This window comes from Schistocerca piceifrons, chromosome 6 (assembly GCF_021461385.2).
Source record: "Schistocerca piceifrons isolate TAMUIC-IGC-003096 chromosome 6, iqSchPice1.1, whole genome shotgun sequence".
In the NCBI taxonomy this organism is placed as follows: Eukaryota; Metazoa; Arthropoda; class Insecta; order Orthoptera; family Acrididae; genus Schistocerca; species Schistocerca piceifrons.
In genome coordinates, this window is record NC_060143.1 from 580,454,601 (window position 1) to 580,482,085 (window position 27,485).

Consider the following 27,485-nt stretch of genomic DNA (forward strand, 5'->3'; position numbering starts at 1 on the left):
TCTGCTGGTAACATCATGATAAGGGACTTTTGAGACAGCAATGCTCTAACAGTCGTGGATGGCTTGCCAAAAGGTCAAATATTAATTCAGACACATATCTGAAGACTCTGGGCAAACTCGAGAATCGTTGTCGACATGTTCTGTCTGACAAGAATCCAACCAAATCTTACTCCAGCACAACGCTGCGTGACCACACGCAAGTCTCAGAACCCAGGAACACATCGCCAAATTGGGCACGACATTACTGCCTCGTCCACCATACTACCCAGACGTGGCGTCCTCAGAATTTAATCAGTTTGGGTCCCTTAAGGGTTTTCTACATAGGTCACGCTTTGAAGAAGATGACAGCATAATTCATGCAGTGAAAACATGGCTACGAACACAGGACAAGACCTTTTACCAACAGGGAATACTTACTCTTACACAACACTAGCATACGGCCTTAAAATGTAATAGAGTCCAGAAACACACTGACGTTACATAAGCCATGTGATGCCTCCTAATATCATGTCGAGCCTGCTGTCCGATGTACAACAGCAGTTGGACGTAGAATGGATTCAAGAAGTCGTTGGGATTCCCCCGCAGAAATATCGAGCCCTGCTTCCTCTATAGCCGCCTGTAATTGCGAAAGCGTTGTCGGTACAGGATGCTGTGCACGAACTGATCTCTCGATTACGTCCCATAAATGTTCGATGGGATTCACGTCGGTTGATCTGGGTGGCGAAATAATGCGCTCGAATTGTGCAGAAAGTTCTACAAACCAATCGCGAACAATATTGACATGGCGCATTGTTGTCATTAAAAATTCCATCGTTGTCTGGAACATAAAGTCCACGAATGGCTTGGCTGCAAATGGTCTCCAAGTAGCAGAACATACCATTTCCAGTCAACTATCGATCCAGTTGGACCAGAAAATCCAGTCCTTCCATGTCAGCACAACGCACACCATTATGGAGCCACAACCAGCTCGCACAGTGTCTTGTTGACAACTTGAGTCCACGGCTTCGTGAGCTCTGCGCCACACTCCAACCCTACTAGCGGCTGTCACCAACTGAAACTGGGACTCATCTGACCAGGCCTCCGTTTCCCATTCTTCTAGGGTGCAAAAGATATGGTCACGCGCCCTGGCAAGGTGCTGCAGGCGATATCGATAGCCCAATGACGCCATATTTCGTCGCAGTCTCCTAACAGATACGTTCATCGTACGTCACACGCGGATTTCGGCTGTTATTTCACGTAGTGTTGCTTGTATGCTAGCACTGACAACCCAACGTAAACGTCGCTGCTCTCGGTCGTTAAGCGAAAGCTGTCGGCCACTGCACTGTCCGTGGTGAGAGGTAATGCCTGAAATGTGGTATTCTCGGCACGCTGGGGATCTTGGAATATTGAATTCTCTAGTGATTTCAAATTGGAATGTCCACGGGTTTAGTTTCAACTACCAGTCTGTGTTCAGAGGTTGTTAATTCTCGTCGTGCGGCGATAATCACGCCTGGCACCTTTTTCACACGAGTCACCTGAGTACAAAAGACAGCTCCACCGACGCACTGCCGCCTGTATACGTGAACGCCACCATCCCGTGACTTTTGTCACCTCGGTGTAGTACGTGTGGAAGAACTGTTGATTGATCTTGTCACAGAACTGTAACTCTGTAGTTAGAATAAATTGCAGGGCATTATTCATTGACTACTGTACCTTCATAATTTATTGTTACATTGACTTAAAATGAAATAGTCGTTTCTTGCACCGGTTTTTGGTGAAAGGCAAGACCACTGCAAGGAAGTTTCGCCACAATCAATGAACATCACACATACAGCACACATACAGCAAATGTGAACAGTCATCTGACAATGGACCTGTCACTTCGAAACTTTTAACACTGTTTTTTTTCCCTAATACATAATATCATTAAAAGCATCCGGCATACTGTTTTGACGTTTTTCTAAGATTTAATCTATTATCGAGAGATAATGACAGCTTCGTTTTGTTGTGTGTATTTTCTTGGATGTGTGGAAAGCTGTGATTCTAGATCCAGTATCCATTTGATTCGTGTAGAAAATATTGTGATGAAATCCCAGAACAGTACAGGGTGATGCGAAATTCGCGCATTTGGGCTTCGCAGCTCGACTCCTCATATGCCAGCGATAAAAAAATGTCTGTCACAGAATTCCATCTGGCGAGTACATCTGACAGAAAAAGGACGTTAAAGAGTGGCAATATGGCAACACTGTAACCATAAATATTGCAACTACCTCTACCAGCACACAATAGTTGTGGTGAACAGTTGGTGCAGTGGATAGAGTTTTGGGTTAGCATGCAGGAGGTCGATGGTTGGAACCTGTGTTGAGGTACATGCTTTTTATTTGTTAAGTGTAGTCCAGGTGGAACGGTATCTGGTATCTTCATCTTCAACAGCGATTACAGTGAGTCCTCCAGAAAACATTGAAACTTACATACTACAATAGCGCAAATGGAAGAAGCCATTTCCACATCGTGGGTGTGAATTTATTCGCACCACTTCATCTACTAGATGCGAAACGTTTTTTCTTAGTACTCTCTTCCAATGGTCGCATAGATTAATACCATCTGTTGTTCTTGCCTCATTCATGTCCATTACATTTCGTTAGGGCCTTACGTTACCAGTAGGACTAGCAACATGCTTTGCGAATAATGTCCAAAGTCGGTTACCATTTGTATGTGTTATTACCATGGTACCAACACTGAGTTGAGAGCTGCATGCTCTGGGGAGAAGAGGAGCTTGTGGCACAAGTTGACTAAGAGAAGGGATCGGTTGGTAGGACATGTTCTGAGACATCGAGGGATCACTAATTTAGTATTGGAGGGCAGCGTGAAGGGTAAAAATCGTAGAGGGAGACCAAGAGATCAATACACTAAGCAGATTCAGAAGGATGTAGGCTGCAGTAGGTACTGGGAGATGAAGAAGCTTGCACAGGATAGAGTAGCATGGAGAGCTGCATCAAACCAGTCTCAGGACTGAAGACCACAACAACAACAACATTGAGTTGGGTAAATGCGTGCTGATTAGTACATATATCAATGCATTATTATTATTATTATACAAATTTGGCCGTTAAAGACCGTGAAAACAGTTATTTCTTGCGCTTCTGGGAAGTCTTCTTTCTCTCAGTCCACACTTCTTTCATTCTTGCGCTGAAGGCGGCTTTCTCTCTTCAGACCATTTAGTTCCACAAGTCTTCTTAATTTTCACACCGAAAACCGTGAATGAATTCAGTTTTTTTCTAAAAATGTTTCTGTTAAATATTGTTTCCTGATCTATGTCCATTTCTTTTAGATCTCTTTCTGTGTTGATAAACCATAAATTTTTATTTTTTAGATTTGCGATGTGCGAAAATATTTGTTTTGTAAGCCTATTCGGGTTCATCCTCATGATGTGAGCATAAAAGGAGCATCTTCTTTTTCTAATTTCGTCTGTAATTTTTCTGCACTTCGTATACACTTCTTTGTTGCTTTTTAGTCTGTATACAGGCTTGCCTTGATCCTCTGTTATTTTCCTGTGTCCAAGAATTGTCCTCACAATTCTTCTTTCACGATTTTCTATCTGTTCTGCGTATGCAAAATTTGCCAGTGTTTCTGATGCATATAGTATCTGCGGTCTAATGACAGTCTGGTAGTGTCTGAGTTTAATGTTTTTGGATATACATTTTTTTGAATACATTTGTCTGCAGTAGTGAGTTGCTGTCTCTAGTTTTTGTATTCTAGCCCTGCAGGCTGGATGACCTTTTGCCACAGGCTGAATTAGTTCACCAAGATATTTGAAATGTTTAGATACCTGTATTTTCCCGTATTTCGTAGTTATTTTCTTGGGTGGATTTTTGATATTTGTAATGATTTCTGTCTTTTCAAATGAAATTTGCAAGCCTGCTTTTTCAGCAGTTTCTTTAAGTAATTCTATTTGTTTTATTGTGTCTTTTTGTGTGTAAGCTAAACAGGCGAGATCGTCAGCGAAGGCAAAACAGTTGGTTTCAATGGCTTTATAGCACTTCCCTCCAATTTGGACTTTCTCAACTCCATGTTTTTGAGTGAGTTTTCTCCATTCTGCTATGAATTTATGCAGAACACAGTTGAAGAGTACCGGGGACAGCGCATCTCCTTGTCTGACACCGGTTTTGACCTCGAAATGCCGTGAAATTTCTCCTTGGAATTTTACTTTTGATGTTGTATTTGTTAATGTTTCTTTGATTATGGTGATTGTTGTTTCATCTATTTCATATTCTCGAAGTGTTTTGATGAGTGTGTCCCTATCGATTGAGTCATAAGCTTTTTTGAAATCAATGAATGTTATGAAATATTTCTTGCTCCTTGTAGATAAATAGTTCATTGTTGTTTTGAGGTTAAAAATTTGTTCGGCTCAGGATCTTCCTGGTCTGAAGCCAGCTTGATATTCTCCAAGTTTTCCCTCTATAATTGGTGATACACGATTGAGCAGGGCTTAGATAGAATTTTGTATGGGACTGGGAGAAGCGATATTCCACGATAGTTGTTAACATCTCTTTTGTCACCTTTTTTAAACAAAGTGTGAATTAGGGCAGTTTTCCAGTGACTTGGGATTTTCTTGGTTTCCCATACTTGTTCAAGTTCTTTGTGTAGTGTTTCTACTGATGTTTCTCCCCCAAGCTTGAGCATTTCTGCTGTAATTGTGTCTTCTCCACATGCTTTCCTGTTTTTGAGATTTCTGATTATGTTTGTGATTTCCTCTCGTGTCGGAGGTGTTGAATGTGTTGGTAATGTTTCTGGTTGCGAAAAACTGAGAGTCTGGATGGGTGTTTGGCAGTTTACGAGTGTCTCAAAATATTCAGCCAGGATTTCACAGTTTTCGTATTGTTGGTGGCGAGAGTCTTATTATTTCTCATAAGGTTTAGGCAAGCGGACTGGTATCCTCGGAGTTTCTGGTTGAATGTTTTGTACCAAGCTGCCGTGTTGCATTATTATTATTATTATTATTATTATTATTATTATTGATGTTGTTGTTGTTCTCTCGATGGGATTGTGGAAACATCACGTCTATTACGATTAGGGAAACAGTGTTATTCAAAACGGAACATTTCACAATTAGCAGTGTCGGGATGAATCATGCAGAACAATATCTGTCAGAGGAGCAATGCGCATTAGGTGGAACAGCGCACAGGACTGACGGTGTGTTTATACTGTATGCGCTGTTCACCAGACAGATACTAGTTGTGAGTGGAGTAATACACCCGTGACAGACTCCAATGTACACACTCACACGTATCGAATTTTCTCATTGTAAACATCGAAACCAGTCTGGCAGACGTATGCCATACACAAACGACGAATATGTGGATATGCTTCTGGTCCTTGGTGCGTCTGATAACAGGACTGGTGATGCCGCTCATGAATACGTTGCTATATATTCTCGTAGACGCCATCGAGATAAAAATCTGTTTCGTCATCTGGAGTTGCGTCTTTAGGAGTCAGGTTCTCTCCTTCCACCATCGCTTGACAGATGTCGCCCACAGACACACCGTACTCCAGCTACTGAGAAAGCTATTCGGACGTCATACATCAAGAACCTCAAAGAAATACAAATGGTTCAGATGGCTTTGAGCACTATGGGACTTAACATCTGAGGTCATCAGTCCCCTAGAAGTTAGAACTACTTAAACCTAAGTAACCTAAGGACATCTTACACATCCATGCCCGAGGCAGGATTCGAATCTGCGACCGCAGCAGTCGCGTGGTTCCGGACTGAAGCGCCTAGAACCGCTAGGCCACAGCGGCGGGCTAACGAAATACACATAGTGTAACAAGCCAGCTGTGCGTCCCACAATGCACGAGCACGGGCTGCACCCCTGTGCTATGCTTTCGCGCAACACCTGCATCCTGCTCATCGCCATCAGTGGATTCAATTCTGTGAATGGTTCCATCAACAATGGGAAGTCAACGATGACTTTGTGAACACCGTAATATGGTCGAATGGAGCGGCATTCACTTGTGAGGGTGTCTTCAATATACAATGGTGTGAGGTAAACCCGGACGTCATCCACAGCCGTGAATATCAAGTTCGCTTTGGAATCAATGTCAGGGCCGGAATATTGCGTGACTGGTGTTTGGGCCCCTACATGTTGCCTGACCGGTTGACTGTATGAAGGTGTCATGCATTCCTCTCAAACTATCTGCGTGGTGCGCTGGAAGATGTCCACTACATGGTCGGCAGAGGATATGGTTCCAGCATGATGGTGCACCTCCACACTCTGGAATCGATGTGCGACAGTAATTGGACAGAACATTTCCAGGGAAATGGTTCGCCGGACCTAAATCCCGTGTATTTATTCCTATGGGGGCACCTGAAGGTGCATATGAACTCTATTTCGCGAACAAATGTTGAAGAATTGGTAGCGTGTGTTCATGATGCTCTCGTTACTGTGGATGCAGCTTCGGTGTGAAGGGTCCAGAGCTGTATGGCCCAGCGGGTTGCGCAATGTCTAGATATGCAGGGAGGTCTCTTTGAGCATCTGTTGTTCTGAGGACAACGTATTCTGTTGTGAAGGTCATGTGGTCATTAACAGTGCCTTTTTTCTAAAAGAAAGCTTGAGGGTACTCCGACATTTGATATACTGCAGCGAAAATTAAACTGAAGCGTGGGATACCACCCATCTGCTTTTAGCCATGACGTCATCAACATGTCGAACTACAAAAAATGGTAACGGACTCTTCAGTTGACTTTATGCAAGGAAACCATTTCTTCTTTTCTGGAACCACCTGAAGATGATACAGACACTGTAGCCCAAGGCTGGCAATGTTCATCCCTATACCTCCTACTTCATTGCAAATTCTGCAGCCAAGTTTTTTGTTTGAAACGAGCAACCAGTCATTTTTCTCACAAAATGCGATTTCTTGTTCCAAAGACCAACATTCTGGACGATCATTTAATTTTCTATCATGAACACGTTCGTTCACTGCATTATCACACGTAGGTTCAGTGCTCAGGTTTACAGTTCCACTTCCGTCGTCCACTGAAGTTGAACTTCCTTGCTTTTCACTCGCACACGAATTATTGACAGTTTTTGGATTTTTATATGCAGGAGAACAAGTAAAATAGTTTGCTAGTTTTCTGCTCATCTATCACCTCCAACTTAACTTAGAAGTTGCAACGAAAGACAGGACACACTGTAAAACTTCGCCCAACCGACAAGAACGGAACAGCAAACACAAACGAATAAAGAACGACTAAAGAAAGATGGCATTGAACCACGAAGGATCATGGTAGCGGGACTGTAGAGACACCTATCGGTAGCTCGGCGTTTGAGCGTACCCATATCCGTGTAGCACCCATATCCGTGTAGCACTACATGCTTGTCGAACTGGCTGCCAGCGATTCAGTTGCCGAGAACGTTTGCCCCAGCTTCTAAATGTCTGAAACAGTCAATGACATCGCATTTCCCACCAAAAACTGCACTGGTATCGTTCGTATTGTAATTATCAACACGAAAAAATGAAATAAATTTACGTCCGTGAAATAAATCATTGGCACTCTTCCAAGTTCTCAACATCGTAAAAAAATTACTTTGTCGACGAAAAAGTTTAGGGGTACGCATCATCCAGCGTTCCCCCAGAAAACCAGCACTGGTCATTAATATGGACCTTACTATTGTCACTGGTTGCTGATGTGCGACACCCGAGCGCTCATATGATACGTAGTATAAATAACAAATAGGTGTTGTGTTATTGTACTGTGCTATCATCTTTGGCCTCTCGAAACTGATATTGTTTTTGTAGTTAATCTCTCCTATGAGGGGTCATTTGTTTCAACTGTCTGTTTCTTATTTGTCTAAACACGTATTTGTTACGTTCAGCGTTAAAAAATGCTGTAAATTTAGGATACAGGTGACCTAAGAAACGGTGTATATTACAGTAAAAATGGAAATGTCGTGTGACTAGGGCCTCCCGTCGGGTAGACCGTTCGCCTGGTGCAGGTCTTTCGATTTGACGCCACTTCGGCGACCTGCGCGACGATGGGGATGAAATGATGATGATTAGGACAACACAACACCCAGTCCCTGAGCGGAGAAAATCTCCGACCCAGCCGGGAATCGAACCCGGGCCCTTACGATTGACAGTCTGTCACGCTGACCACTCAGCTACCGGGGCGGACTATATTACAGCATGAAATGTCAGAACGAAATTAGCAAATTAAAAACCATACAGCATGAGTAATATGAGCTGATACAGTTACCGTACATGTGGTTATAGTGTTGCCAGATTGCCACTCTTTAACGTCATTTTTCTTCCGGATGTGCTCTCCGGACGAAATTTAGTGAGACATATTTTTTATCGCTGGCATGTGAGGAGTCGCACTGTGAATCCCGAGTGCGCGAATTTCGCTTCACCCTGTATATCGGGGAAATGTATCGAAGTCGTCAGTATACAGGGTGGTCCATTGATCGTGACCGGGCCAAATATCTCACGAAACAAGCCTCAAACGAAAAAAACTACAATGGACGAAACACGTCTAGCTTGAAGGGGGAAACCAGATGGCGGTATGGTTGGCCCGCTGGATGGCGCTGCCATAGGTCATGCGGATAGCAACTGCGTTTTTTTTTAAAAAATAGGAAGCCCCATTTTTATTATATATTCGTAGTAAATTAAGATAATATGAATATTTTAGGTGGACCACTTTTTTCGCTTTGTGACAGATGGCGCTGTAATAGTCACAAACATATGGCTCACAATTTTAGACTAACAGCTGGTAACAGGTAGGTTTTTTAAATTAAAATACAGAACGGGGGTACGCTTGAACACTTCATTTCGGTTGTTCTAATGTGGTATATGTACCTTTGTGAACTTTTCATCTCTGAGAACGCATGCTGTTACAGCGTGATTACCTGTAAATTCCACATTAATGCAATAAATGCTCAAAATGATGTCCGTCAACCTCAATGCATTTGGCAATACCTGTAACGACATTCCTCTCAACAACGAGTAGTTGACCTTCCGTAATGTTCGCACATGCATTCACAATGCCTGACGCATGTTGTCAGCCGTTGTCGGTGGATCACGATAGCAAATATGCTTCAACTCTCCCCACATAAAGAAATCCAGGGACGTCAGATCCTGTGAACGTGAGTGCCATAGTATGGTGTTTCGACGACCAATCCACCTGTGATGAAATATGCTGTACCACTTCAACCGCACGCGAGCTATGTGCCGGGCATCCCTCATGTTGGAAGTACATTGCCATTCTGTCATGCAGTGAAACATCTTGTAGTAACATCGGTAGAACATTACGTAGGAAATCGGCAAGCATTGCAGCATTTACATTGCCATCGATAAAATGGGGGCCAATTATCCTTCCTCCCATAATGCCGCACCATACATTAACCCGCCAAGGTTGCTGATGTTCCACTTGTCGCAGCCATCGTGGATTTTCCGTTGTCCAATAGTTTATATTATGCCGGTTTACGTTACCGCTGTTGGTGAATGACGCTTCGTCGCTAAATAGAACGCGAGCAAAAATTCTGAGATCGTCCCGTAATTTCTCTTGTGCCGAGTGTCAGAGCTGTACACGACGTTCAAAGTCGTCGCCGTGCAATTCCTGGTGCACAGAAATATGGTACGGGTGCAATCGATGTTGATGTAGCATTCTCAACACCGACGTTTTTGGCATTTTCGATTCTCGCGCAGTTTGTCTGCTCCTGATGTGCGGATTAGCCGAGACAGCAGCTAAAACACCTCCTTGGGCATCATCATTTGTTGCAGGTTGTGGTTGACGTTTCACATATGGCTGAACACTTCCTGTTTCCTTAAATAACGTAACTATCAGGCGAACGGTCCGGACACTTGGATGATGTCGTGCAGGATAGCGAGCGGCATAAATAGCACACAGCCGTTGGGCATTTTGATCACAATAGCCATACATCAACACGATATCGACCTTTTCCGCAATTAGTGAAGGGTCCATTTTAACACAGGTAATGTATCACGAAGCAAATACCGTCCGCACTGGCGGAATGTTACGTGATACCACGTACTTATACGTTTGTAACTATTACAGCGCCATCTATCATAAAGCGAAAAAAGTGGTCCAACTAAAACACTCATATTTCTTTACGTACTACACGAATATGTAATAAAAATGGGGGTTCCTATTTTTTAAAAAACGCAGTTGATATCCGTTTGATCTATGGCAGCACCATCTAGCGGGCCAACCATAGCGCCATCTGCTTTCCCCCTTCAAGCTAGACAAGTTTAGTTCTTTGTAGTTTTTTCGTTTGGCGCTTCTTTCGTGAGATATTTGGCCCGGTCAGTATCAATGGAGCAACGTGTATAGACAGAGCTTGTGCCTGTAGTGCAGAGATGCGCCGCACGCCGCCTCATGGTGGTGACGTACCGTCGCGCAGCACGACGGCGGGCAGCAGGCCGTCTCCGCCGGCGTACCCGTGCACCAGCAGCACCAGCTGCCGGCCGGCCAGGCCGCCGCCGCCCCCGACGGCCTCTCGCAGCCACTGCCCTCTCGCCAGCGCCGCCCGCGACTGCGGCACCTCCACGCGGCTCGCGTTGGCGCTGCAACACAAACAGGCACGACACGTCCAGTCACCAACATTCGGGCAAAACAGGCGGCTCGACACGTCTGCAAGTACGCCACACCTCGGCGTGCGATGACGCACACTTCATCAGCGTACGACACCTCACTGCCAGACAAACACTTTGTGAGTTACAGCTGATAGAAACTGTCTAAATGAAACAATCTTCAGACACCTGTGGCTGTCTACAAATTTCTGTTGTGCATGTATCCTTACAATAATTTAGTAAATTTTACTACCAAAACTACAAAAATTCACAAAATACAAACAGAAAGCTAACAGCTTACAAATGGTGGTAACAACCAAACAAATTTTAAATTAATACAATGTATAGCACAATCTGACATCAGTAGCCACAGACTGTCGTCATGTGTGTGTGAGAGGCATTTATGTGGATGTGTGTGTGTGTTATCTATTTCTGATGAAGGCGTTTTTAGCCGAAAGCTTACTTGCTGACACTCTTCTTGTTGTGCCTACCTGCACTCAGTATCTCCACTGTGTGCTCAGTAGCGACTATCCTTTTCATAATACTGTCGTAATCTATAACTACTATAAAAGGAAAACACAGTGTTTAACACTGTTATCAAAAAGGTCAAACGTTCTTGACCAATGATACTCACAAACGTTTGGGCAAACACCGGTTATATTTTTGTTGACATATACTCCACTGGCCATTAAAATTGCTACACCACGAACATGACGTGCTACAGACGCGAAATTTAACCGACAGGAAGAAGATGCTGTGATATACAAATCATTAGCTTTTCAGAGCATTCACACAAGGTTGGCGCCGCTGGCGACACCTACAACGTGCTGACATGAGGAAAGTTTCCAACCGGCTTCTCATACACAAACAGCAGTTGACCGGCGTTGTCTGGTGAAACGTTGTTCTGATGCCTCGTGTAAGGAGGAGAAATGCGTACCATCACGTTTCCGACTTTGATAAAGGTCGGATTGTAGTCTACCCCGATTGCGGTTTATCGTATCGCGACATTACTTCTCGCGTTGGTCGAGATCCAATGACTGTTAGCAGAATATGGAATCGGTGGATTCACGAGGGTCATACGAAACGCCGTGCTGGATCCCAACGGCCTCGTATCACTAGCAGTCGAGATGACAAGCATCTTATCCGCTGTAACGGATCGTGCAGCCACGTCTCGATCCCTGAGTCAAGAGATGGGGACGTGTGCAAGACAGCAACCATCTCCACGAACGACGTATGCAGCAGCATGGACTATCAGCTCGGAGACCATGACTGCGGTTACCCTTGACGCTGCATCACAGACAGGAGCGCCTGCGATGGTGTACTCCACGACGAACCTGCGTGCACGAATGGGAAAACGTCATTTTTTCGGACGAATCCACGTTCAATTTACAGCATCATGATGGTCGCATCCGTGTTTAGCGACATCGCGGTGAACGCACATTGGAAGCGTGTATTCGTCATCGCCATACTGGCGTATCACCCGGCGTGATGGTATGGGTTGCCGCTGGTTACACGTCTCGGTCACCTCTTGTTCGCATTGACGGCTCTGTGAACAGTGGACGTTACATTTCAGATGTATTACGACCCGTGGTTCTACCCTTCATTCGATCCCTGCGAAACCCTACATTTCAGCAGGATAGTGCACGACCGCATGTTGCAGGTCCTGTACGGGCCTTTCTGGATACAGAAAATGTTCTACTGCTGCCAAGGCCAGCACATTCTCCACATCTCTCACCAATTGAAAACGTCTGGTCAATGGTGGCCGAAAAACTGGCTGGTCACAATACGCCAGTCACTATTCTTAATCAGCTGTGGTATCGTGTTGAAGGTGCATGGGCAGCTGTACCTGTACACGCCATCCAAGCTCTGTTTCACTCAATGCCCAGGCGTATCAAGGGCGTTATTACGGCGAGAGGTGGTTGTTCTGCCTACTGATTTCTCAGGATCTATGCACCCAAATTGCGTGAAAATGTAATCACATGTCAGTTCTAGTATATTTGTTCAATGAATACCCGTTTATCATCTGCATTTCTTCTTGGTGTAGCAAGTTTAATGACCAACAGTGTATAATATATTACAGGGTAATGTTCTTAGCAAAAATCTTCAAAAGTTCTCGACCAATTTACTTCAACTTTTTACATGATATTCTAATAAAATTCAGACAGACATAAGCTATAAATTGTTTAAACAAAAATTTACAGGCTTTTTGTTAAAACCGAGAATGACGAAGAATATCCTGTGCTCTTGTGTGACAATGTACGGCTTAGTTTTCTTTCTCACACTTAGTTTTAATTCTGATAGCAGCGCATTTGAACATTAGACAAATTGTTTTTCCCATGTATACTCTTTGTCCCTGAATACAACTTTAAATGAAAACTGTATACAAACTACACTGATCACTCACTCAGAACGTTATGACCACCTGCTTATCAGCCGGTATGTCCACCTTCGCCATGAATGACAGTGACGGCAGGCCACGGCATAGATTGGGATTCGTGAAACCCTGCAACGCTCCGCCACTGCGTCAACATCCAGTGGCAATGGTCGTGTGCCAATTTCACTCATAGTTGCTGACCTTATGGTGTTAACATTGACACATATATGGGTCGTCCGAGGTCCAGTGTTAGGAGAGTCAGTGCAATGTGTGTTTGGACGCACTTGTAATAAGCATTAAGAGTATGATGTCTGTTCTGCCACAGTTCGGCACCTGTGCAGTTTCACCAGCCTGCCCAGTCTACGACGTCTGACATCTGTAACGAAGAGTGGCTGCCAAAACTGACGTCTGGACGTGGTTTCACCTTTGCTTCGCGACATGTTGAAGACACTCCCCACAGCACTCCTCCAACACCGCACTAGTCGCGCACTTTCCGAAATGCTTGCGCCGAGCCTCCAGGCCATCGCAATCTGCCCTCGGTCAGACCCAGACAGATCGTGCGCCTTCTCCATGCTTCACACAGACTGCACGCTCACTGATACTACATGCACCGTCTATGTGTCCGACTAGCGGTCTTCCTCGGCAGGTGACGCCGCTACCATCTGGATGGGTATCTATCAGTGGTAGGTCGGTAGTTATATTGTTCTGGCTGATCAGTGTATATGCTATTTTGTTTTCTACCTCACGGTCAGTTGCAACAGAAAACAGCCAAGTTGTACTTATGGGTTATCAGCTTATGATTAAAATACTAATACAGAATTTTAATCGTCCAAAACTTTGTAATCCTACATGTTTGTAAATTAAAACTATGCAAAATACTGTCACTCAAGCTACCATCCTCACAGCTTCCTATTAATACAAATGTGATAGAATTCTTGAAAGTGAAGTATGGGTGTAATGGAATTTTTTGGATATCTCCATTTAGTCCTAACGGGTTATTATACCCTGTTTGATGAAGAAAGAATAAGAGTATTGCTGCCAAAACTGCAATAATAAATGGTAATTCAAAGTGAAATGTGAAGAATAGATCTGAGGAGAGAAGGTGGACAGAGAGGGAGAGGGGAGGAAATGGGTATCAAGAGGGGGAAGGAGGCTATGGACAGAGGGAGAAAGAGGAGGAGGAGTGGAGAGAGGGAGGGAGCAGGAGATGGACGGACAGAGGGTTGAGGAGGAGATGGGCAGATGGTGGAGAAGGAGATCTGGACATATATCGAATTGTAATACATGTTTAGCAATTGCGAAGTATTGCCAGGTTCACTAGTATAAAGCAAAGGTGTATGATCCTACCGCTCTTCATGACAGATTCTTCTACAGTCACAGTCCCCATCCCTAATTTTCTCTTCCTCCCATTTATTTCCCATTTTGCTTACTGTATAGTTAAGAATCTGTTAACTATTGTTCTTTGAAGATTACATTTTACAGTTGTATTCTTATAATAACATAAATTATAAATATTATAAATATTTTTTGTTTTCAGTAAAAAAATTTTAACTAACTACAGTAATAACGATAAATTACAGACAAAACATAGAAAATTATAAAACTGTAAATTAGTTAAAGTAAATGCATGCTACTGACTGTCAACATTGCACAAGGGAAAGAAGAATAAAGAAGAGGATACAGTAGTGTGGGAGGAAGTAGGAGTGTCCTACCAGCAAAGCCAATTTACTGGAAATTGGGGCTTTGTGATGGAACATCCTGGTCTAGTATCTTTGGTTCCAATATTCTTATTCTAATTCTGGCAGTGCCCCATACTGAGGTGATATTCTGCATAGCCAGTAAATTTTGTTTATTGTACATTTTCCAACAGAGTGTTTCAAATTTTCGTACTTATTTCACTGATCCCCAATTATGTTAGTTTAAAATTGTTTTATACTTAATATCTCATAATAAATTCCGAATTAATTGTAGAAATGCAATGTTAATTGCTCTGTAAAATATCTAGCATCTAAAGAAATTAATATTTGACGATTATTTTCTTTATGTACTTTTTGATGTTAAAAATGTTGACTTCTTTATTCTTTACAAGATGGCTGTAGCTGTAAAAGTAATAACCCATAAATTATTAAATGTTGAATGTGTTACTAAGCTTTAAATAAGCTTCTTTTCAGTTACACTTTAGGTTACTTGTTCTCATTTTGCAGTTATATTAACATGTTGAATCAATCTAAAAAGCTTTGTAATAACGAGGGAAAATTTATTTTGTTTACAGTAACTGTTTTTTTATGTCTGCCTGTTCAGGCAAAGATAGCATAAGCATTATTCTCAATTTTTTTAGCGTTTCATACCTCCACTGGTAAAAACGGAATCCTTATAGGATGACTTCACTGTCTGTCTGTCTCTCTGTCCGTCTCTCTATAAAGAACCTTTTTTGTCAGGAACGAGGACAGATATCAAGTTTCCAGATACTAAATTTCTAAGCCAACGCAGTCAAAAGTTGCGGCCACATACGAGGTGTGGCTATAAAATAACAGGGCTGATGCTGTCACAGAGTAACCACGCAAGCGCCAAAGATAAACGACCAATAGCTGGGAAGCATGAAGCCTTCTCAGTCAAGTGTGGGATCTCTGGTGTATGTGGGTAAATCAGTGTGACCCTGGTCTTCGTTTGCGTAAGAGCTGTTATTTTATTTTGCCACTAGAGGCTGAAGATGACTCATCCCGGGGACGGCCTTCAGCATCAACAGATATCGAAAAAGTAGGTAATCCGATTCGAACTGATCGTCGGTTGAGTAATCGATCGATTGCTGAAACTGTAAGAATTGAGAAAGAAAGTGTAAGACAAATGTTATATAACCGAATCAACACGAAAAATTATATTGCGGAACTCTCGCCGAAAATTATGAAGATAGAACAAAAGGAAGCTTCACCTAGAGGGAGAAAGGGTCGAGTGAGCAAATCAAGATTCAGAGTTGTTTTTCTTTTCGATATTCAAGGAATTGTGTATTTTCGCTCCGAGAGAAAATACGAAGAAAGACGTCTCCAACTGTGGAAGAACGAATCACGTGTTCTTCTGCATCAAGACAACGCACCGGCTCACACCGCGTTGTTTGTAAAGAGGTTTCAAGCATCCCGGTATTGGACCGCTCTCCTTATTCGTTTGACGTGGGACCATGTGACATTTATCTGTTCCCCAAGGTCAAATGTGCCTTAAAAGGAACAAGATTTCAGTCCGTTGAAGCAATGACAGAAAAAGCGGCACGCGTCATCAAGGAGCTTGCAGAGGAAGACTTCCAGCACCGTTTCCGTCCATGGAAAATTCGCACGGAGCGTTGTAGGGATAGAGGGAAGAGGCGGGAGTATACTGAGGGTGACAACTAAATATGTACGTTTTTGAAAAAATGTTTTACATACATAATTCCTGGCCTCGTATGTCACATATTTTGACATTCCCAAGCTCACTCATGATAACCTATAGATGAAGTGTATATGTGCAGTCTTAGACATACAAAAATGACCGCCTGCCGGCCGCCACAGAGACTAAGTCCGAGTCGTTCACGTAAGGTGGCCAATAAAACTGACTGCCCCTGACAACTTCAATGCACATTTGATTTCTCTTGATTACACCACATGTAGCTCTTCTCAGGTCGTCTTTGCGTTCTTTTATGAGGGCTGCACTATTCATAATCCGAACGATCAAATCGACTCTAGGGTTTACTTTTACTTTGTAGACTTCGCCTTTAACCATCTCCCCAGGCAAAAATCCAAAGAGATAAGGCCCGGGGACCTTGAAGGCCAAGAAAAGTGCCAATATCTAATGATACATCTTCCGGGAAATGTTCGGTTTGGACAATGTGTCACCTGACGACTAGAATGTGCAGGAGCCCCGTCATGATGGAGGAACATACACATTCTTGTAGCCAAATGAACCTCTTCCAATAACGCTGGAAGCTCATTTTCAAGGAAGTGTAGACAAGTGGATCCTGTAAGGACCAATATTCGAAACGAAAATGAATTGAACATAGCTATTTGTACGCAGTAAAAATTGGACACATGTTATATGTCATTTTTTCTGCAATTTGTCTATACTACCACCTCCTACAATATTTACTATTCCTCCTGAACCATCCTGTATATACATTTGGGTCTCGACGGGTCATCGAAAGTTTTCAGTGCTAGACGCACACGACATCGTCCGAACCCTCGCGGGAATACAGTGTGGCCGCGAGCGAGTGGCGAGTGGAATAATGGACGGGGGGGGGGGGGGGGGGGGGGCCTTGGTCTCATAAGTTCTTACCATAAATTTACAAAATTTTAATTCCAAAATACTGCATCTCGGTTCTTACAATAGTGCAATAGGTGCGCACTGGTTAGATGTAACTGAAGAGAGACTCCAACTCGGATTGTGGGTAAGGGCGAATCCCAAGCGCATGGCCGAGAACAATTGGGAGCGGAAACTTAATGTCATCGGAACCTTGTTGAAGGACCATGACATGCTGTTGTTAGTCCGATTGCAGAAAGTTCACTTTATAAATACATACATACTTAGCAAAATATATCACATCGCAGCAGTCTTACTGATACAGCAGGTCACTGCACACATAATATTAGCTGTAGCCTCTTGGTACGTGTGGAAACAATATATCTTCAAAGTATCCTTCCACACGGCGCTTTGCAGAGGTAAAACGACGGAGGACTTGGAGTTAAAGATGTTCTTTTAAACTAATACATTTCACTAAGACAGGCATCACGAAACCTCTGTTCCTCTCGTTAGATCCTAGGAATAGGAACGCTCCTGCTAATGTAGCACGCCAGCCTAGATTACGTCCGAAAGTACTATGGCGATTGGAGCTGTATAAGACTTCTACCAGCACAAACCAACACTAGAACCGTCTATAACTATCTTACCAGACATCGTCTTCACAAACCAATTCCGGTAAATTAAACTACAAAAAACTAGAGGAACGCCTGGAAAAATATCAACAATAAAATTATACCAGCTAGAGTCAGTGCCGTATGGTGCGACGTTGTAAACGAAACCATACCCACAGCGGAACGAATATGGAAAATCAAATGTCGGCTTGTAGAAACTGTAGCGTTTATGTGTAAATAGAATCAGAATTTGGAACTGGACTAGGAAGAAATTAGCACTATGAACAGAACCGCAGAAAATCATATACCGATAAGTGAAGCTTTACAACCCGACTGGAAATGTTACCCGTCCGCAAAGAGTAACAGTTATTCGTGGCTTCTGGTACAGTTTGTGTTTTGCGTCGTAACAAACAAAACTTAGTAGAGTACATGTTCTGTATTGCATAAGAACATTTTAAGCTAAAGAAGAATAACAAATTTTTTTTACCTATTGCTTTATGTGGGCTACAAGGAGCTACAGCTTTATTGATGAGTAGCAGAATACTATTCTTTCACTTTTTTTCCTGGAATATTCTTTTACGTTGGTTCTAAAATCAGAACTGTTCTAATTTGGCAAAACACCTCCGGGTCCGAAATTTCTCTCATTTGTTGAAAAATATATGGCTTCCTTACAGAGCTCATTTGCATCCAGTGTATAATAACTTAAACTGTGAATATATTTCTGAATGAATGTTTGTTATGTATTTTTCGTTACCCTTTTCACTGTTATAAGTTATGTCCTACAAGGAACGCACGCCATCGGAGGCAGCAGTCTGAAATTTATTTTACCTTAATTACTACTTCAATTTTGTTCTACAATTTAAAGGAATATACGCGTGCAAACACGGAATACATGGTAATAATGAAGCTGCTCAGTGACAGGTATAGGGGAGGACCCCTGCCCTCTTTGCCTCCGCCTACCTGGTGCTGAAAGTCTTCTCAAACTTAAAAAAAAAAAAAAAAATAGTGCAGTGATCAGCACGGCTGCCTAGTAAGCAGGAGGTGTAAGTTCGAAGCCCAGTCGGTCACAAATTTTCATCTGCCGCCGTTGCTGTATTTCAACGCGCTGTGCCAGTGTGGACTTCGGTCCTACGATATTTAAGATGCAATTGTTTTTTTAGGCAAAAACATTTGTCTTCCCATCAGTGGAACGGGACTTCAACGGCATCCAACCCTTAGTCATTGCCGGCGCTAACCCATGTCATATACATGCGAATTAGATTGTAGTTCATATTTAGTCAAGTAACGAATGGTCAGTATACAAGTATGCCGGCCGGGGTGGCCGAGCGGTTCTAGGCGCTACAGTCTGGAACCGCGCGACCGCTACGGTCGCAGGTTCGAATTCTGTCTCGGGCATGGATGTGTCTGATGTTCTTGGGTTAGTTAGGTTTAAGTACTTCTAAGTTCTAGCGGACTGATGACCTCAGAAGTTAAGTTCCATAGTGCTCAGAGCCATTTGAACCATTTTTGAAGTATACAAGTATTTACGAACAGTAGAAGCAGCATTGCAGCGAACTGATCACTTAACCAAGTACAACATAGAGTACCTATGTAATGAGTCATTCCAGTTGCATAGCTGAGAAAAATATTTGTTAAGCAATTCATTGCAGAATTAATGTAATACTCGCACGATGATCTCTGTAGTCATACTGTATCATTAGCAGCCCGCGAATGGAGTACTATGTTCGTTAAATCGGATTACTCAAGATGAGGCCAAATAAAGACAAGTGACGACGCCACAACACTATCTTTACTTAAGTAGGTAGTCATCGCTAAATTATGTGTGCCACCATTAACGTTACTGTAAGCAGTTTGACAGCATAACACCACCACAACTACTGACAACCTGATCCATTATCATCACGCAGTTGTGACTCGCAGTGATTACAAGTTGCTGATGTTTGTCAAGAATAGCGGAAAGTGCCTCTGAAGTTCCATTTGCATTACGACTAGGACGGAGAGAATCCTAAATAACAGAAATAGGTCACCCAGCGAAGAGAAGAGCCCATGTATTGTCTCAAGTTCTTGCAGTTTGATATTAATGCAGTTCCCGATGGCTTCACACTAACGGGTTCTTTTGGCTATCGGAATACTCATATGGGAATTATAAAAGTGTAATTGCTAGAACGCTCAACTACCTTAATAACACCTCATTCTGGATTGAATACGACTCGAAAAGCGACGTTAATTTGACGTTTGCATCCATCTCCTGACGTCTTACCGAATGAAGTCTGAAGTACACGCACAGTTGTGTTGCCTGCTGCAAGGATTCTGTGAAGTGTTGTGGCAGCTGGTAGCCATTGCTGACGGCAGACATGTGCAAATATCCTCACTGCTCTAGAGGAACTAGAGCATTTTTTTCCATACCGTAATTAGCACAATAACATAAGGCTTGTTCTGCTGAAGAACTTGATGCCCACAAGTCCTTAAATAAGAATCTCCAAGCGGGAGTAATGTCTGAAAGGAAGCAGACTGTTGGACAAAAGAATGGACAGCTCCCTGCTTTTTGCGTTTCCGATAGCGCCTACGATAAGAATCTGGTGTCATATTATGCTTCAGAACCCTAAACTGTTTATATTTTACTTCATACTAAAACAAAAGTTATGATATGAGAAGAGGAAATGACTTACATGCTTCTCAGGAACTTTAGTTCTTCGTGTTTATTTTCTCACTTCATACTAAAACAAAGGAGTTAATATGAGAAGAGGAAATGAAATATACGCTTCCAAGACATAATATTTCCCTGTGTGCTACTACTGCATACATGAAAGTCCTGCAGATAATTTTTGTATGCTGGATAAATTTTGGTATCACCTCACATTCCTTTGTGAGAAGGTTCCTATTTTCTTTGGATTCGAATAGAGTGGACATTTCATTATTGTTTAATATTCTGATGACTGATGACATGATACCCGTTGCAAATGCTCCATGGCACCTGTGAGTAGAGTCTCACTTTGGTTACTATTAGAACACGCAGGCAGTGATATCCGCTCACTGCAGTCAGAGCCAAGGTGATTTCTTTCTGTCTATTGCGAAGCGTCTGCCGCAGTGTCCACGCTCAGCCAACATAAACAAATCGCGGCAGCAATGGGCACTGCAATCGCTGCACTTGTCGCGAGCCTCAAGAACAAGAGCGCACTGTTTCTGCTAACGATACTATGGAGTTAATACATCTTACTTAACGTAATATGCAGGACGTGGGTTGGGTAAAAATTCAGTTTGGAACTTCCCATCGCATTAAAATACTTTACAATCATATTTGTGCAATATTTATTGTTGGTTGTCTCTCTAATGTTAAAAAGCACCCCCCCCCCCCCACACACACACACATACACGCACACAGTCATTGATTCCAGTGAGGGTGACAACTACTGTGTGTTTAACTACACATGCACCAGTCAGTTCCTCAGCCGGCGTCGAGTGGATGAGATTTTTCAATTACCTTGCATTGCAATAATCGTAAAGAGGAGACTGAAAGGAAATGGACTTGTATGCTAAAGAGCTGCGGCAAAGCAAAGCTTGACCGATATCAGATAATTGTCCACATGGGTTTTGTGGACGAATACACTTTTAGTAACCAACCCACCCACGATCATTACGTAAGATTTCTCGAAGGCGTAGGGGCATTGATTTCATTAAGTCGTCGACAGTGTAGCGTGATGGTTTACTTCCCACCATACGTTTTCTATATTCGTCCAAAGGTCGCTTGCATTTGTAGGTCCACATGGCAATGACCTTGTTACCTCTACCCACATTTTCTCTATCTGGTTGATGTCCGGTGATCGTGGAACAAACGGCAACAGCTTAATCCTGTCTTGGCCCTGAAACCAATGTCGCACTGCTCTGCTATGATGGATGGGGCTCTGCTCTTGTAAATGAAATGTTATCTCGTTAGTTTATATTTTTATATTTAAATAACGTTTTTGTAATAAACACATTGGACTATTATTTTCCACAATGTTTCAGAATCAGGCCCTGTCATAGATAAGTGATCTAGATTCAACAGTCCGATTAAGAATGCGGTTTACCTAGTCTATCATATGATGAGAGTCGTAGTCGGATATCCACATTAAGACTGGCTGGCTGAATCCGATTAGAACGATCTCGTCTCGAAATGAAATTACAGAAATCGGATAATTTGAACGTCTGTATTGCAACAATGCTGCGCACATAAATTCCTTGCCTCGGGCATGGATGTGTGTGATGTCCTTAGGTTAGTTAGGTTTATGTAGTTCTAAGTTCTAGGGGACTGATGACCACAGCAGTTGAGTCCCATAGTGCTGAGAGCCATTTGAGCCTTAAATTCCTATGATGGAGTATCAGGTAGCAACTGTCTTAAGAAAAAGTGAGAAATATGTCCACTAGCAGCAATGTAATGTAATTATAACCCATATTTATGTGATGGAAATACTGAGTCGAACAATACACATCTATTTTAGTGGTGGGAAGATACACCATATCGGATTTGCTGATGACATAATGACAATAATAATAATAATAATAATAATAATCCCGTGTGGCCGATAGGGTAAACCCTCCCTCATATGGGTGGTACCGAGGAAATCAAATACTTGTGGTGAACCAAATACTAACGCAGTCCTGAACGGCTCCTCATTCCGTTGAACCCAAAATCCAGACACGTCTGAGTGAAAATCACCGCTACTCTGGTCACCGTCTCTTAGCTCGATGAGCTCGGCTGTAAATATTTACTTCCAAAGGCTTCAACAACCTCTGGTTCTGTCCGGTCCTGGAATCACCCAGGCCAAACCAATGAAACACAAGCAAACATAAACTGTGCAAGCAAAGTCAACTTTACCCCAGGTGGTACACAACCCGCCTGTCGACAGGCGGCAGTTGGATTTTCGGATTCTGGGGAGTCCTGGTTAGCACGGCAGAGAATATCGAAGATCTCTGGTAAATTTCCCTACAAGCAGAAAACATGCATTTTGGAAACTAAACATCGATACATTGATCCAAACACGAAAACTAAATAATCTCACAAAAGAAATCGACCGACAAAAATTTCTCATCCTTGCTCTTCAAGAACCACGACTAATTGACAATTAAACCTTGCATTACGGAAACCATTGCATCTTCAAGAGCAAAATACAACAAAAGGTAGCGAAAGGCGTACCAATCTTCGGCACTGTATTTCTCGAACACAGATCTATCATCAACTCTGTCAAAGAAATCACAATCGACTTATGACTATGCTCGTTCAGAACCCCAGTAAAAAATATACACTCATCAATGCACATGCCCCCACCAACATCGAAAATAAGAAAAACACCGAAAATGTCAAAAAATTCTGGAACACACTCGAAAATACTATGAGCATAATTCACCAAGATGACGTGAAAATACAAATGGGAGACTTCAGTTCTATTTGGGACAGAAAAGACCTGTAGAAAAATCACTGGTACAAATTCAACACACCGAAACGCTTAGACCAACGGCACACGTCTGACTGACATTTGCCAACAATTCAACCACAAAAGGATGTCATCCAACTTTAGGAAAAAACCAGCTTCCAGGTAACAAACATGCTTGTCTACCAGGTGCAAGCTGCCTTCGTTCGCCTTTCGAGACTCGCTGAAGGCCAGATTTTTAATTATTTTTTAGCAAAGCTACAAGCAGGCAGATACAAACTCAATAAGGGAATCGTAAGACAACGCTCGAGCAAAATTCGTCTTGCTACTTTCAGTAACGCTTAGTGTCAGAGCGAAAACCTCACGGTACTGCCAAATTCATAATGCCACTTTTGTTTTCTGCCGACATATTTTCTGTTGTTGTGAATACATAATTTTATCCATGAAATACCACATTTTCATAATACTTTCGAATAATACAGGAAATGAAGTAAAAACAGATCTTTTCGAAAACAAAAGTCGGTAATATTCTACTAATTCGTGTTATAGGCTCAATCGTCTTACAGACGCTTAATGATTCATTAAGATAGACTGCCGTCGTGATGTTTCTGCAGTAAGCTGAATTTAATTTGTATTAGTACAGAGAATATTTCAATTGCATTGTCCATTAGTTTACTAAACGCAACAGTAATCATCAAAGACAATTTTCTTTCACGATATCTAAAACGATCTGACAATGCTAAAGTTGTTTACAAATTCTACGCCAGTAGAAACCTACTGGCTCTAACGATGTCATTAAACCAGAGTAGTTTTAAGAGTATTTTCGTCTAGACATGAATTGCCTTGACGGTTGATCGATCAAGAGCGGGAAAGGTAAAATTTTACGAATATATGACGAGAGGGACAAGTGCCTGGGAGAGGACTTGTATCAATACAAGTGCTGAGAGACGACGTTCCCATCAATCTCCTGGATAATTTTGTTTTCAAACCAACAGAGTGCGTTATGATGCACTAGCACAGGTGATGTAGTTTTGTTGCTCGATTTTCTTACACTGCGACCGAAAGGTGCCTCAGTTGTTGACAACAAATTCCAGCTGGGTTAAACACACCCCTTGGGGCAGAATTCGTAGCCCAAAACACACTTTTGCAGCTATCAGATGTAAAATATTATGTTCACACTACTCTTTACTCGAGTTTACGTCTTTTGGTGGGGCTCAGCCTTTCATTTCTTCTTAGGAAGTTAACGATGAAGGTATCATAACATGTCACCAGTAACAGTACCTCATAGGAATGCTCAATGAGCGACCTGATGACGTTCAATAATAGTCACTCCGTTGATTTTTGTTGTTTCGAATTAGAGCATGCAGTACTCCTACACCAGACTTCTGAACTTTGCCTGTTGAATGCAAATGTCGCATGATGGTAAAATGGTAATCTATCACATATATCAATAGTCGAGACTCCCTTAATGAAGTTAGTTGATGATCGATTAACCCAGTTTTTTTTTTTATTACAGAGGGTACGTAACCCTCTGACCGAACAAGCTGAGCTACCGTTCCGGCTTCAACACTTCCTCCTAACACTTCTGCATCTTACAGTGTTGCCAGATTGTGCAGAAAGCCGGACTTAGAGTTGTCAGGGGCAGTCAGTTTTATTGGCCACCTTAAGTGAACGACTCGGACTTAGTCTCTGTGGCGGCCGGCCGGCGGTCAGTTTTTATGTCTAAGATTGTACATGTCGGGCCTGGAAACTGAGATATCGTGGTATCGAATGTCACTCGGGTCACGGGTTTTCAAGTCTTTGTTTTAACGTCACCTTCACCGCTTAACGGTATGAAGAGTCGCCAGAAAGAACAAATTGTTCGGATTCCACGTTAAACTGTAGGTCCCCTTTCCCCAGTTGGATAACTGAGGTAGGCTGGGGACGTCAAAGTGGCGTCCAGTAGAGAGACTGGCACCAGGCCACTGATCCACACGAAACTACTATTTTTATCTGTATGCATAATTAGGTTTGTGCAGAACTGTCAGAGCTCGAGACGGTTCGCATTTTTTCATTTAATTTTTTTATTTTTATTTTATTTTATTTATTTATTTATTTATTTTTTGCCAAGACAAGAATTCTTTCCTGTGCGAACTTCATCGGCTCAAACTAGCACTTCACCCAGATCCCTCAGTTATTTGCTAGACGTATTCCAGTCTCTGTTTTCCCATACAATTTTTACCCTCTATAGTGCCCTCATGCACTGCAGAAGGTTTTCGTTGATACCTTAACACACGTCCTATCATACTGTCCCTTCTCCCGGTCGATGTTTCCCACGCATATCTCTCATCACCGACTCAGTGGAGAACCTGCTCAATTGTTGTCTTATCAGTCCAGCTAATTTTCAACATTCTTCGATAGCACCACGTCTCGATCGCTGCGATTCTCTTCTCATCTGATTCCCAGAGCCGATGACTCACTAGAATACAATGTTGTGCTTCAAACGTACATTCTCAGATGGCCAGGAATATACCCTTTGTATATGCTAGTCTGCTAACTACGTCGTTGAAGTTTCATCTGCCATGGGTTATTTTGTTTTCTTGCTAGAAGAATTCCTACAATTTATCTACTTCGTGACCACCAATTTCGAAGTTACCTTTATTGCTAATACCATTTCTGCTACTCCCCATTACTTTAGTCCTACTTCGGCGTACTTCCAATTAATAGTGTGCACACATTAGACTGTTAGTATCATTCAGCGCATTCTGTAGGTCGTCCTCACTTGCGCTGTCGATAACAATGTTATCGAATAATCTGATTATTGATGTCCTTTCATCGTGAATGTTAATCCCACTCCTGAATCTTCCTTTTATTTTCGTGATTGCTTCTTCGACATTTTCCTTAGAGTTTCGAACGTTGTGCGCTGTATTACATTGGCGAACGCTTTTTCTGGGTCGAGATACTCTATGAAAATGTCTTGATTTTCAGTCACTAGCATCCATTATCAGGTGAAACATTAGAAGTAGCTCTTTTGATCCTCCTTGTTTTGTCGATCATTTGAACCATTCTTTCTATTACATAGCTTCTTCATAGTTACCTGCATCAATCATAGGTTGCGCATTTTAGAGGTACCTATTCCTCTTCAACTGCAAAGTGTATTGTGATATTCATTACCGCAGTATCTACAGCCTTATAGAACTTCAAAAGCACGCCACCATTCCTCAGTACTTCACTATCCCAGTTTTATCCAAATCCATTCTTCTGGATGATTCTCTTATGCTTCAGTATACTCAACATTATTACTAAATAATGGTCTGAGTTTATATTTGCCCCTGCGTACACTTTAGAAACAAATATGTTTGTTTTTCATTCGCTTTTATTTAATTGAGTAGTACATTTTTTAGAATATATTTATTTAATTTTAGTATGCTAGCGTAGTTAGTGAAAAAATTGTATTAAATTGTATTAAGTATTTTTTGTTGATTGTGCATTTGGTATGAGGCTTTCTCGAAATTTCGGATCTATGTATTGATTTTGATCAAGGTTTATTTACAGTCACATTCAGCGTTTTCGCAGTTGCAAATATGGACTACTATCAGTCACAGAATGGAATGACGACAGTGAAAATTTGTACTGGACCGAGCTCGAACCCTGATTTCCTACTTATCGCAAGCGGTCGCCTTACCGTTTGGCTATCCGCGCACCACTCCCGGCTACACCCAAACTTCCGTATGTCGTCAACCACGCGTCTACGCATCCATTATATATTTTCCCGTATAGGTGAAACATTTTCCTTGAAAGTCGCTTGTCCAGTATCATTGAATAAATACGATATCTGCAGTGCCTGGGTTATGCGCATGTTGAAAGGAACTTTGCGTCATAATTCAGAATAACATAGGCAGTGCAATATCGTATTTATTTACAGTTAATTTATTATTAATGTAACATAGTTATTGGTGAAGTAAGTACAGAAAGGAAATGTTAATCTAGTTTCTTAACAAAAAGCTCAATTTTTATAGTTAATTCTAGAAAGGGCCAGTAATTAAGGTAATTTATGTAGTACTCTTATATTTCTGTTTGTGTCTCTGCTTATTATATATTCACATTAGTCTACTCTATTCATTGCGCTTTAAAAAAACTTTGTTTACTATAGTCACTCATGACATACGAGGGTCATTCCACAGGTCTACTTCTACATCTACATACATATTCCGCAATGCACCATACGGTAAGTGGCGGAGGGTACCTCGTACCACAACTAGCATCTTCTCTCCCTGTTCCACTCCC

The 27,485-nt window shown here is 42.2% G+C and overlaps 1 protein-coding gene across 1 annotated transcript in view; it reads right to left on the minus strand.

Annotated features, from left to right (window-relative positions):
* The window catches only part of LOC124803469 (phospholipase A1-like), a 181,393-nt gene that overhangs the window by 100,164 nt on the left and 53,744 nt on the right, over positions 1-27,485 (minus strand). The window contains exon 3 of the mRNA XM_047264660.1: positions 10,388-10,560. Within this exon, the coding sequence (XP_047120616.1) occupies positions 10,388-10,560 (173 nt within the window). The remainder of the gene's footprint in view (positions 1-10,387; positions 10,561-27,485) is intronic.